This window comes from Zingiber officinale, chromosome 8A (genome assembly GCF_018446385.1).
Source record: "Zingiber officinale cultivar Zhangliang chromosome 8A, Zo_v1.1, whole genome shotgun sequence".
Lineage (NCBI taxonomy): Eukaryota > Viridiplantae > Streptophyta > Magnoliopsida > Zingiberales > Zingiberaceae > Zingiber > Zingiber officinale.
In genome coordinates this window covers 139,166,224-139,179,949 of record NC_056000.1, presented here as the reverse complement: position 1 = coordinate 139,179,949, position 13,726 = coordinate 139,166,224, and the positions used below count along the sequence as shown (strand labels likewise).

At 34.8% G+C, this 13,726-nt stretch overlaps 1 protein-coding gene across 7 annotated transcripts in view; it reads left to right on the top strand.

Moving 5' to 3' along the window:
- LOC122010412 (histone deacetylase 15-like) overlaps window positions 1-13,726 on the top strand; it is a 39,860-nt gene that overhangs the window by 867 nt on the left and 25,267 nt on the right. For 6 of the 7 annotated variants that reach the window (XR_006119882.1, XM_042566941.1, XM_042566945.1 and 3 more), the window contains exons 2-4: window positions 10,179-10,498; window positions 10,586-10,753; window positions 10,913-11,024. Coding sequence is in view for 6 of the 7 variants with exons in the window: in XM_042566941.1 (XP_042422875.1) it covers window positions 10,238-10,498; window positions 10,586-10,753; window positions 10,913-11,024 (541 nt within the window). In the remaining variant the exon portion in view is untranslated. The remainder of the gene's footprint in view (window positions 1-10,178; window positions 10,499-10,585; window positions 10,754-10,912; window positions 11,025-13,726) is intronic. The other variant, XM_042566943.1, reaches the window with a different exon arrangement.

Below are 13,726 nucleotides of genomic sequence, written 5' to 3'. Positions count from 1 at the left end.
ATAGGTTTGACATTAAACTCTATGTTATGATAGATTTGAAATTTTTTAAAATTGATGATAGATCTGAAATTTTGTACAAAAGGTGTGATAATTTTATTATTAATTGTGTTTTTCTTTTTCCGAATCAATACTTATATTGACTTTCAAATCTCACAAGACTTGGTGTTCCTTGTTGCCTATGATCTTGCTTTTCAGAAATCCCAAATTTGCTGGAAAGATAGCTTCTGCTGCTTGTTCTTGGCAATGCCACCTTTTTCATGTTTCAAACCTAAGGTGGAGATATGAAAAGGAAATGAAAGTTTGGGCTGAACTTTGTTTTACTACTTTACTGCAATGTTACACCACCCTTTGTTACACTCTATGCCATAATGATGTGGAAATAGTGCCCAAATTATGCCTAAAAATAATTCTAGACATTGGTATCCCCTTTTATATCTAAATTGCCAAATATGTCAATGAACCTCTTGGCCAAGGTTTGACATTTCTAAGCATGTCAAAGTTTTGGTTTATGACCGCACAATATGACTTTTGTATCGTATCGTATCGTGCCATGTTGACGTATTTTTGGTGTTTTTTAAAAAAAGGCAGCCTGGTGCACGAAGCTCCCGCCATGCGGGGTCCCGGGGAAGGATCCATTGTACGCAGCCTTACCCTGCTTTTTGCAAGAGGCTGTTTCCATGATTCAAACCCGTAACCTTTTGGTGCTTTTTAAAATATAAAATATATTAATTTAAAAATATTTTTATTAATATTTGATTGCTATAGTTGCTTAGTTATATTTGAGATGTTGAATGTTGATTTCAAGTATTGATATTATCTCAAATATTTGATATGAATTGAATAACAACAATAACCAAGCCTTATCCCACTAGGCGGGGTTAGTTGGACTTTTTTACGCTATTGGGCTCTATCCTCTACTATATCATCATCTATACTTAAATAAATTTTATCTTGTTTTATTATTGCTAACTAAGTCATTTTTGGTTATCCTCGTTTGATGTGCGTATTTGTTATAGTTTCACATTGTCTAACTAGAACATTTATTGTTCCTTACATATCCATACCATCTTAAACGTATCTCTCGAAGTTTTCCTTCAATAGATGCAATTTTGACTTTCTTTTGAATGCTTTCATTTCTTATTCTGTCCATCTTTGTATGTCCACACATCCACCTTAATATCATCATCTTTGCAACTCTCATCTTTTACTAATGTGCTCGAGTCATAGCCCAACATTCAACACCATATAACATAGTAGGTCTAACCACCATTTTGTAGAACTTCCCTTTAAGTTTAAGAGGTATTTTACGATCATATAAAACACTCAACGTACTCTTTCATTTCAATCATCCTGTTTGTATTCTATGTAAGATATCTCTCACAATCTTTTTGCCATTTTAATATTTTACAAAAATAATCCTAAATACTTAAAGCTCTCAGTTCTAAACAACTTGCCATCTTCTATCTTAATAATTGTCTTATTACGTCCAATATTGCTAAACTTAAATTTTATATTTTTTGTCTTTACTTTACTAAGCCAAAAACTTTTCACTTATACTGTTTCTAGCCAAGATTCTAGTTTAGTATTTACTCCATTGAGTGAAATGTCGTTTTGTGCAGGGCGGCACGAACAATATTTACCGTTCTATCACGCTGGCAAAATCGGCACCCCGCGTGCTAAGGTTTCATGCGACACACGTTACACGCGACAGCGCGCCCGAGTGCTGTCGCGATTGATTACTTTCGCAGAAGAAAAATAACCCTATATAAAGGATGCACTGGTGAGCGATTAGTAGCGGCGAGGCAACTATGAGCAGTAGCGACCACTCCAGAGGTATGATTTCCCCTCTTCGCAAACGGCACCAAAGGCGCAACACTTCCAGCGGTGTCGAAAGCGTCGTGGGAAGTTGCAGGACTCCCCCGCCTCTGCGACAATGTGTTTTCACCTAGTAAATTAAAATTTTGATTTAATTAATTTAAACAATTTCCAAGGTATATGTGATATTTCGAACAAATTTTTATAAATCCTAATTAATTGATCCTAATAAAATATATAAAAAATATATTTAAAATTATTTTTAAAAATAAATTTTATTAATCAATATTTTGAAAATTTATTTTTTAATGTTTAAAATTATAATAATTTAAATTTATATTATAATAATAATATTATTATTTTATATTTCATTTAAAAATTTTAAAAATTCTAAAAAAAATCTATTTTTTTAATAAATAAGATTTATATTATGATAATTTTTTTTATATATTTTTACTATTTTACTGTTTAATTGATATTTTTTTACTATTTAAAATATATATTATTTAAATTAATAATTAATTAAATGAATAAATAATTAATTTTCTTTAAATAAAATTATATTTAATTATTTTTTAATCATATTAAGTTGTCCAATAATTAAAAATTTATATAAAATCAATATACAACTTATTTTTAAATTATACACAATAAACATATTTATCTAATAATTACTATATATATAAATAAAAATACCAAAGTCGTATCGGTATAGCATGATATGATACCAAAATCGTATCGTTTTGGTCTGGAATTGAAACCTCGGTATGGGTTAAGATTTTAAACCTTGTTTTACTTCTTTACGTGTCTTATTTACCAAAACAATATTATTTGTAAACAACATACACCATGGTACTATGTCTTAAATGTGTTTAGTGAGTTCGTCCATAATTAGTGGAAAAAGATAGGGACTTAGAGATGATCCTTAATGTAATCCTATCTTTATTTGAAATGCTTCAGTTAATCCGCCTTTACTTTGGTCGCCACATCATCGTATATATAATTAATTAATTCAATTACGCTAACACCTTTATTTTCTAGAATTCTCTATATATCATAAGTTTTTCTAAGTGAATCAATACAATGTGTAGATTTTGTTTTTGCTCTCGATACTTTTCAATTAGTTGCCTGAGAAGATGCATAGTTTTTATTGTCGACTTTCCAAACATGAACCCAAATTGATTTTCGGTTACCGTGATTTCCTTCCTTAATCTAGTTTTTATTATTCTTTCCTAAAGTTTTATGGTATGACTCATTAGGTTAATACCCCTATAGTTTGCACAATATAAGGGAACTAGAGTACTTACTCGTAATTGATTGAACATTTTTTTTATGTTCAATATCATATTAAATAATTTTATAAGTCATTTAATACCTTGTTTTCCTAGACACTTCCATACCTCTATCGGAATATCATCTGGTCTGTTGGCTTTTCCATTGTGCATCCCATTTAAAACTTATTCTACTTGTGAAGTTTGAATTCTACGATAAAAGTTTAAATGCCTATACACATACTTAAATTACCTAAGTTAAGTTGGTCACCTAAACCTTTATTAAAAAGTTGATGAAAGTACTTTTTACATTACTCTTTTATTTTTCCATCATTTACTAGTACTCTATTACATTTATCTTTAATTAATTTTATTTGGATAAAATCTCTTGACTTTCTTTCTCTTTAATTATTCTCTCTTTCCCCTTCTTTTGTATCAATTTTCGATATATAAGCTGTTTGTTTTTCCTTCACTTTCTCTTGTACTTTTTCATTCCACCATCACCACCTCCACCACCTAGATTCCTTGTTGTGTATGTCCCTTTGACTCATCGAGTACACTTTTAACTATTATTTTCAATTATGATACCATCTTATCCCATGCCGTATTAGAGACACTATATATTTCACCTAATGCTTCTACTCCTACCTTCTCCTTAAATATATTTTACTTTCCATCCTTTAACTCCGCCCATGATGACCGGTCATGGCCGGTCCCAAGCCCGGATAAAGGAGGAGGGTTGCGTTAGGTTGCTAGCCAGCGTCAAACTATGACAAATATTTCATGAATGAATCCATTAAACTATTGTGCTAATGCTAGGTTGTTTCCCAGAAGGAACGCGTTGCAGGGTCCGACTGTAACGTCTCGGCAAAGACCGCTACATCTCCAGAACTCGGGTGTAGTGATAAATATGCAAGAGTTCGCATTACAGGGTCCGACTGTAACGTCTCAGCAAGGATCGCTACATATTAAATAGGCAAGAGTTCTTACACTATAGGTTAGATAAGAACAAATATGATAGGAAAACTAATAATCTAAGATTTGGAACATGGAACATAGGAACTCTCACTGGTAAATCAATGGAGGTAGTAGATATGATGATTAGGAGAAAAATTAATATTTTATGTACACAAGAGACAAAATGGATAGGTGAGAAGGCAAAGATGATAGAGAACTCGGGTTTTAAGTTATGGTATACGGGAAAGAGTAAAACAAGAAATGGAGTGGGTATTATTGTAGATAGTTTGTTAAAGGATGAAGTTGTAGGAGTAGTTAGAAAAGGGGATAGAATTATAACCCTTAAGATAATAGTGGCGAAAGAAACTATGAACATAATTAGCGTATATGCACCATAAATAGGATTAGATGAAGCTACCAAATCAAGATTTTGGGAGGACTTAAATGAAATATTACAAAATATTTCACCAAATGAAAGGATTTTAATAGGAGGCGATCTAAATGGGCATGTCGGAGTGAAAAATGAGGAATATGAGAGAGTACATGGGAGTTATGGGTTTGAAACGAGGAATGAGGAAGGGAAAACTATATTAGATTTTGCGATAGCATATGACCTTATATTAGTTAATACGTTTTTTAAGAAAAGAGAAGAACACTCACATTCAAAAGTGGGAATAATAAATCGCAAATTGACTTTCTTATGGTTAGGAAGAAGGATAGAAAGATTTGTAAAGATTGCAAAGTCATCCCTGGAGAAAGCTTAACTACCCAACATAGGGTAATAGTGTTGGATATACGCCTCAAACATAGTATCAATAGAAAGAAAATATATACAATTCCTAGAATTAAGTGGTGGAAGTTAAAGGATGGGAAGCAACATTTATTTAAGGAGAAGGTAGAAGTACAAACATTAGGTGAAATATACGATGACTCTAATACAACATGGGATAAGATGGTATCAAAGTTGAAAATAGTAGCTAAGAGTGTCCTCGGTGAGTCAAAGCACTGCCAAGTAAAGAATCTTGGTGGTGGAATGAGAAAGTCAGAGAAAGTGAAGGAAAAGCGAATAGCTTATAAGGAATTATATATTTGTAAGAGCGAGAAAAACTTAAAAAATAGCCAGAAAGAAGCTAAGAAAGTAGTGAGTGAAGCGAAAAATGAAACTTTTGAGCGGTTATATAAAAATTGGATACGAAAAAAGGGAAAGAGACATCATAGAATAGCTAAAGTGAGAGAAAGAAAAACAAGAGATCTTAGCCAATAAAATATATTAAAGATGAATGTAATAGGGTATTAGTAGCGATGGAGAAATAAAAAAGCGGTGGAAGAGGTATTTTCATCACTTTTTAATGAAGGTTTAGGAGACCACTTAATTTAGGTAATTTAATTAGGTCGAATGAGCATCGAAATTTTAATTTTATCGTAGAATTCAACTTGAGTAAAACAAACTTTAAATGAGATCATAATGGAAAAGCGTTGGACTAGATGATATTCCGATAGGGTGGAAGTGCTTGGGAAACAAGGTATTGAATGACTTACAAAATTATTTAATATGATATTGAAAATGAAAAAAAATGTTGAGTTCCCTTATATAAGAATAAGACATACAAAATTGTACAAACTATAAGAATATTAAACTAATGAGTCATACCATGAAACTTTGAAAAAAAAAATAATAGAAAAAAGATTAAGGAGACCACGGTGATCAAAAATCAATTTGGATTCATACCTAGAAGATCGACAATAGAAGTTATATATCTTCTTAGACAAATAATTGAAAAATATCGAGAGAAAAACAAGATCTACACGGTATTCATTAACTTAGAAAAAACTTATGATAGAGTCTTTAGAGAAGTTATATGAAGAATTCTCGAAAAGAAAGGTGTTAGCGCAACATATATTAAACTAATTAAGGATATGTATGAGAATGTAACGACGAGTATAAAAACTTCAAACAGAGTAACTGAAACATTTCCAATGAAAATAGGGTTACATCAAGGATCAGCTTAGTCCCTATCTTTTTACACTAATTATGGGCGAACTCACTTGACACATTAAAGCTGGTGTATGTTGTTTGTAGATGATATTGTTTTGATAGATGAGACACGTGAAAGAGCAAATGCTAAACTAGAATCTTGGCAGGAAATATTAGAAGTGAAAGGTTTTAAACTTAGTAAAGTAAAGAAAGAATATATGAAATTTAAGTTTAGCATATTAGAAGTAATGAAACAATTGTTAAGATAGAAGATGACGAGTTACTTGGACCGAGAGATTTAAATATTTAGGATCATTTTTGAAAAAGGATTGAGGGATTATAAGGAGAGCGTCAGATGTTCTTTATGATTGTAAAGCACCTTTAATACTTAAAGAACAGTTTTATAAAACGACAGTTATGACTGCTATATTATATGGAGCTGAATGTTGGGCTATGACTCGAGCATATGAGTAGAAGATGAGAATTGCAGAGATGAGGATGTTAAGGTGGATGTGTGGACATACGAGGATGGACAAAATAAGAAATGAGAGCATTAGAGAGAAAGTCAGAGCATCTATTGAGGAAAAACTCCGAGAGACACGTTTAAGATGGTACGGACGTGTACTTAGACGACCAATAAATGCTCCAATTAGGCGATGTGAAACTATGATAAACATGCATATCAAACGATGAAGAGGAAGACCAAAAAAGACTTGGTTAGCAATAATAAAACAAGATAAAATTTATTTAAATATAGATGATGATATAATAGGAGATAGAGCTCAATGACATAAAAGGATTGGTTGTTGTTGTTGTTGATACTATTCTTGAGGCGTATATCTAACACTACTAATCTATGTTGGGTAGTTAAGTTTTCTATAGTATGACCTTCTAATTTTTATAAATCTCTCTATTCCTCTTCCTAACTATAAAAAAGTTAATTTGTGATATATTATTCTCACTTTTGAATGTGACTAAGTGTTCTTTTCTTTTTTTAAAAATATGTATTAGCTAATATAAGGTCATATGCTATCGCAAAATCTAATATAGTTTTTCCTTCTTTATTTCTCGTTCCAAATCCATAACCCTATATACCCTTTTATATTTTTCACTTCGACATGTACATTTAGATCACTTCCTATTAAAATCATTTCATTTGACGGAATGTTTTATAATACCTCATCTAGGTTGTCTCAAAATTTTGATTTGGTGGCTTCATCTAATCCTACGCGAAGTGCATATATGCTAATTACGTTTAAAGTTTCTTTTGCCACTACTATCTTGAGGGCTATAATTCTATCCTTTTTTTTAACTGCTCCGAAAGCTTCATCCTTTAACGAACTATCTATAATAATACCCAATCTATTTCTTGTTTTACTCTTTTCTGCTCACTATAACTTAAAACCCGAGTTCTCTATCATATTTGCCTTCTCGCTTACTCATTTTTGACTATTAGTTTTCTTATAATATTTGTTCTTATCCAACCTATAGTGTGAAAATTTTTGTCTATTTAACACGACATTCAAATTCTTATGGAGATGTAGCGGTCCTTCCCAATATGTTATAGTCGGATCCTGCAATTCGAACTCTTATATATTTAGCACTACATCCAAGTTCTAGAGATGTAGCGGTTTTTGCCGAGATGTTATAGTAGACCTTGCAATGTGTTCCTCATGGGGAACAACCTAGCATTAATACAATTGTTTAATGAACCCATTCATTGAACATTTGCCTTAGTTTTAACATTTGCTAGTAACATAACGCAACATTCCTCCTTTATGGCTTGGGACCGGCCATGATTGATTCGCTATGACTAGTTCGTCATGTGCGGAGTTAGTATGAATAAAAGTCGATTTAGGGTTAGGTAAAGTCACCAACTAGACATGACTTGATCAAATAAGTTTAAATTGGCTTTAGTATGGAGAAATGAGTCCGAGTGTTTTTTTTCTCTTTGTTTACCGTGTGGATAGATGAAGAAGAAAAAAAATTAACCATTCTTAAAGAGATTAAGAGGGATTTTTCTCTCCGTTTGCCCTATTGGATGGATGACAGAAGGAAAAAAAATTAAAGGGAAAGGAATTGAAATTAACCGTGTGAAAAAAAATAAAAAAAAATAAGGGCAAAAGAAGAAAAGAAAAAAAAAACAAGGGTCGCATTTGCCTCCTACTTTGGGGCCGCCCTGCCTAGTCTCCGTAACATCATGGAGGTTGCCATATCATGGAGGTAGCCATGACCTCATGATGACCTTGTAAGGTCCTAGAGGCAGCCACAAGGTCGTAGCGGCCTTGCGGCTTCAAGCCAAGTGCACTGGTTACTTATGGTGTTGGTTGGCAAATTCAACAATAAATTCCACTCCTGCCCATTGACACGGCTCAACATTTTAACCCATGCACTTGGCTATCTATATGTGCGCGCATGCACACACACACGTGCATATGCAAGATCATGTGTACTTGTGTGCGTGTATTAAAAAGGCAAATTGAACAAATATTAATTGCATGTAAGCCTATGAAGCATTTGATAAAAATGAGTATAGCTGACAATTGGAGTGTAATTGCCTTTTTCATATGGCTTTTAGCAATTGGCATAGGGATAGTGGAGAGGGAAATGAAATGCAATAGAGCTTTGACTGAAGAGAGGTTAGTATTCATGTGGTATTTATATGAGTTATTAAGTCAACATTTCGTAGTTTTCCATAAAATTCAAACAATACTAGATAAAACTATGTGTTCTGCTGTAGTTGTTAAACAAGAATCATCAATCATCATTGTCATCATGATGCAGCGGGGCTGCGGTTGAGTTGGAGGCGGAGGTAGAGTTGAGATGCAGAGGTCTCTCAATGAGGTGGATGTTGAGGTTGAAAAGTAGGTTGACTTGCATAATGTGGCATAGTCCTATCTGCAGTCTGTTGTGTTCCAATCTATATAGACGTTAGAGGGCATCCTCCAATGCGTAAGTCGTTATGGGATGAAAGCAAGATAACGAGATTCCTTTTGACATGCATACTTTACGATTTATAGGTATAAGGCTGAGAGATACCTGTAGAAATTATGACCACGACCTCCAGGAGATTAGGTACCATTAAGTTTTTTTTAACCATTAATTCCATTAATTATAGTTGCTTCCATTAATGTCAATCACTCGACTATTACTGGCCATTAATTCTATAAGTGATGATCATGGAGGGATTGTGTAAAGATTGTGATCCATATCTACTTGTGGCCCATAATCTTATGGGTGGTATTAGCTGTCTTGAGATGACTTGTAGAGCGCTTGGGGCTTGCTGTGCTCAAATGGGAGAGTTTGGCGAGCTCAGACCAGAGAGCATAGGAAGCTAGACATTCTTATGTGGAATCTCTATCATGGTTGATGTTCACTTGCCAGATTTTAGAAGTGCTAATGTGATGACCTGGAGTAGGGCGACATAGGCATAGCCTATTGTCTTAATCTTGGAGTAAGGTTATTACTGGGGGCATCAATCACCATTGTCACAAGGAATAGTAGTTTAGGGAACATGAAATGATGTAGGAGTTTTAATTCTCCCGTTTGTATTTGTACCACTAGACCATGTCATTATCATGCTTTGTGTTGCCCAACACCATTGCAACTACTATTTAATGGTGAGGGCTTATTGAACCGTCATTCAGTGTTATTACCTTATTTGTTTTTTTGTGTATTCATGAGTTGGAATAAATGTTTGGACTTATTCCAATGGGTTTTTCATTCATAGTTAACCTGTATGGACAACATATTGTAATATGAGTTGCATGACATTAAAATAATTTTCCATTGCATTAATGACAGTATCTGCTCTGATGATTTCCATATGCTTGGCATTTCATACGAAATAATTGCATAGGAAAATGATGAATATCTAATTATCTATTACCAAATAAAATATTTCTAACATTCATATTGCTGTCTGATTTTTACAGTGCATCAAAATTTTGTCTTCTATATTCTAGCTAACCTTTCCCATTTCAAAAGTGATTTGAAGGATCTAGATAGTTTAGTGATATAGGCTTGCACCAAGATCAATGGAGAAACGAGATTGATCTAGTTATCCTCAATGAGTTGGGACTAACATGAATGTTGTTGCTTTTGTTTCTTTCCTCCTTTTTCCATTATTTAACATATTTTTCTATATTCTTTCCTTCCAGAATGCTTTTGTAACTGCAATTAAACTGGCAATCGAGGGAGAGTTTTTTTTCGCATTTGGATGGCCTCTGAGACACTTTGTACAAGTCTAAAAGGGAAAAAGATTTGTGGTGAAAATAAAGTTAATGAAATTCATTTAAGAGAATGTCAAAGTTGCTCATACGAGTCCCATGGCAAATTCCACTCTATGAGTGGTAATGGCTCTACAAATTTGAGCAGATGCTTGCATAAAGGGAGTGCTCAAAATCTTGGTCCATTAAGTGCTATGCCCAATCAATTAGATCTTCCCTCAGAAATCCCAGTGGATAGACCAATATCTAAGGTGAGAACTGTCACCAATACTTCTCAAAAAGCTTGTGTGAATGAGCAACATGCAGATTGCAATGCATATTTTTCTGAACACCTGCAGCAGCGTATGAAACATGAAAGGGACAGCACTCTGCAAGAACTGTACTTGCAAGATGAGTACGATGATGAGGATGATAGCGATTGGGAGCCTGTCAGTCCTTTTATCATCAAAAAATGGTTTTGTACTAATTGCACAATGCCAAACTTTGATGATGTTTGCCATTGTGAGGTGTGCTTACTCTTACTTTGTTTCTTGTTCACTGGTGTTCAAAATTTTGGCTTGATCATTTAATATTCTGACCCCCCATAAAATGATTCTTTTTCTTTTATATTTTTTTTCCAAATTAGTTTTGATCTACTTTTTGTGTCATATGCTACTTCTTTCAAGGTGTGCGGTGAGGATAGAGAATGTGAGTTCTTTAGGCTTGGTCCTTCTGAATCTCCCATACAGCAGGAAGTTAAGCTGGCCATTAACTCTGATGGAAGTCACAGCCACCAAGGTATCGTCTAGTCTACTTATTATAGACTCCTATATAATTTAGTATCGAATCTAAAATGTTCATGAGTCATTCAAAAGTCATGCTTTGCATTGTTTATTGTCATCCTTCTTGATTTGGACACACATTTGGAACCATCTAATGCTATTGGATGATCAATTTTTTGTTAGTTGCACTTTACTAATGACTTCATTCCAGGACCTGCCAACGAACTAACGTGTTGTTGATATATGAATATCTGGAATTGCATGTCTTGCAATGAAGAATACATTACTTTATTAGTTTTTAGTCCTCTTTTGTGGCGCATGACAGTGCTTTGTAATTCAAAATAAATCCAGTTTGTTTTGGTTTGGTGTAAATATCCTAAAATAAAGGCACCAAGATTATTTCATTGGTTGCTTCATTAAGTAACAATTGAGGAGATGCTGTGAGACAATTTATAAAAACAAAGATCTGATTGATGTCACACGTTATTACAGCCCATGTGGTTTTTTAATTATTTGTTTCTGTATGCCTCCTGTTGATTTTAACAATCTATGTTATTTTCTAATTACTGTTCTATAGTCCCTTCTCAGATTCAAAAATGAGAACACGAGTGGATTTGTCCTCTAATGTAACCAAAAAGCTTTTATCTAAAACTTAAAATGAAAGCTTTAAATATTTGATCCTTGCAATTGTGCCAGTTGACAGGAAAAAGTGTAGATTAAGTATCTACTTTTGCTCTTATATGTAACTGCATATTATGATTAAAGAAGAAAATAAAATGGGAATATAGACTCCTAGTAAATAGGCTGAAGAATTATAAGTGAATCATTGCCTCTGGACCTTTTAATTTGATTCTACATGGTTAGAAATACATCAATAAGCAGTGTCTTCATAATTGATTAAGACAGGAATTATCATGGCAGCTTTCTTTACAGATCTTTATATATGCTATTATATTATTGCTTTCTGTTATATGATTTGTTGCCGTTGTTATCATCATCATTCAGTTTAGTCGTGATTGTTCTAACTATTTGGAGTTGACTATATGAATGGTATCCTTCTACTGAGCTCTATGCAAGACAACTCACGAAAAATAGGATGAAGATTCATGTCCAGACGTTTTAGGCAAATTCAATTCTGTCATCTAGGCTTAATGCAACTGTCAGCTTTTCCCATCTGAGTTTTAAACTAGTTTATGCTTTTGCAGTTTTCATTTGCAGTGTGTATATCTGTATTACTTGGATTTTTTTTTTTTTATAAATGTTCTTGAAACCATCAGCGATGCTATATATATTAACCTGAATGATAAAATGGTCCTCGGGCATTGAACAACCAGCTGGTATGGGCTGTTTAATAAACAAAGCATTGATACGATCTTCACATATGCTTACATGATATGATTTTTGCCCTGTGCTTTAAATATCAAAATGAAGAAATTCATCAAATTACTGATGCGAAAGCATGGGATATTCCCACTGTCACTCAACTATCTTGTGAAACTACAACCAAGGGAATGAGTTTGGATAGGTGGGTGAAGAAATTCATCAAATTATTGATGCGAATGCATGGGATATTTCCACTGTCACTTTCAACTATCTCGTGAAATGACAACCATGGGAATGAGTTTGGATAAATGGGTGCTAGCTTGAGGTGTAGGATAAGTGGGTGCTAGCTTGCTGACAAAAGTAAACCTGTTAAGCTTCCATGGTCGATTATGGATTGATCAATCTTATAATCTTATGCTACAACATTTTAGTAACTTATCGTTTAGCAGTCTATGTCTATGAATCATAAACTCCAAACCCCAAATTTATGAGATAAACATAGCTTGATGATGATGATTGATCCGGTAGTAGGAACAGGGGACCCCACCCTGTGGAGTCAACGCCACGTAGAAGTCACAGTGGCAGTTGTCCATCCGGAGAGGGCCGGGTCCGACCGGACGACAGGGCCGGGTCCGACCGGGCGGCAGGCCGACCGTCCGGTGGAATCGAACGTCCCGATCGGACGATAGTCGGCTGATGGTTGAAAGGCACCCTGTCGAAATCAGGGTTCCGGCGCTCAGTGGAAAAGGTCGTGGTGCCGAGCGGACCTCACGCTCGGCCAAAGCCATAAGGTAACACTGCTAATAGTCTCCACAAAGTATATGAGGGAAAATCTCCCCAAGTAAACCACCACATATGTCCGGCCGGATGTTGAGGTTGCTGTCCGCCCGGACGCTAGATCTGGAGCAATGTGGAAAAGGACAAGGAACATCTTTTTCTGATAGCAGGTATGTTTCACGTGTGGGCCATGTTCCAAATCTTGTGACAGGGATTCCGCTGTCCCATCGAGGACATGCTAAGACTGTAGCAGTATGGGTTAGGGAAGCTCACTGACAAGTCCTTACTGGAGTATGGGCTAGGGACACGTGTACACCTCGGTAGGTGTACGCTCACTTCTTCACTGCCCTATATAAAGGCCTTTATCCTTCGTCGGAGGTACGCGGTCTACTATTTTTAAAGCCACTGTTTCTTTCTTGAGCTTCGCCTACGCCTCTTGAATCAGCGAATCCTTTCCGGCCGACTTCTGCCTTGGTTGCGGTCGCGGTCGAAGATCACGCCAATGACCCTACGCAGCCACGTGCCCAGCGTCAGTTGATTCGGCATTCGGACGGGATCAATATCATGACCGTCTATGTCGAAGAAACAATGGATGAGGCTGGACGACAACACGTGGTG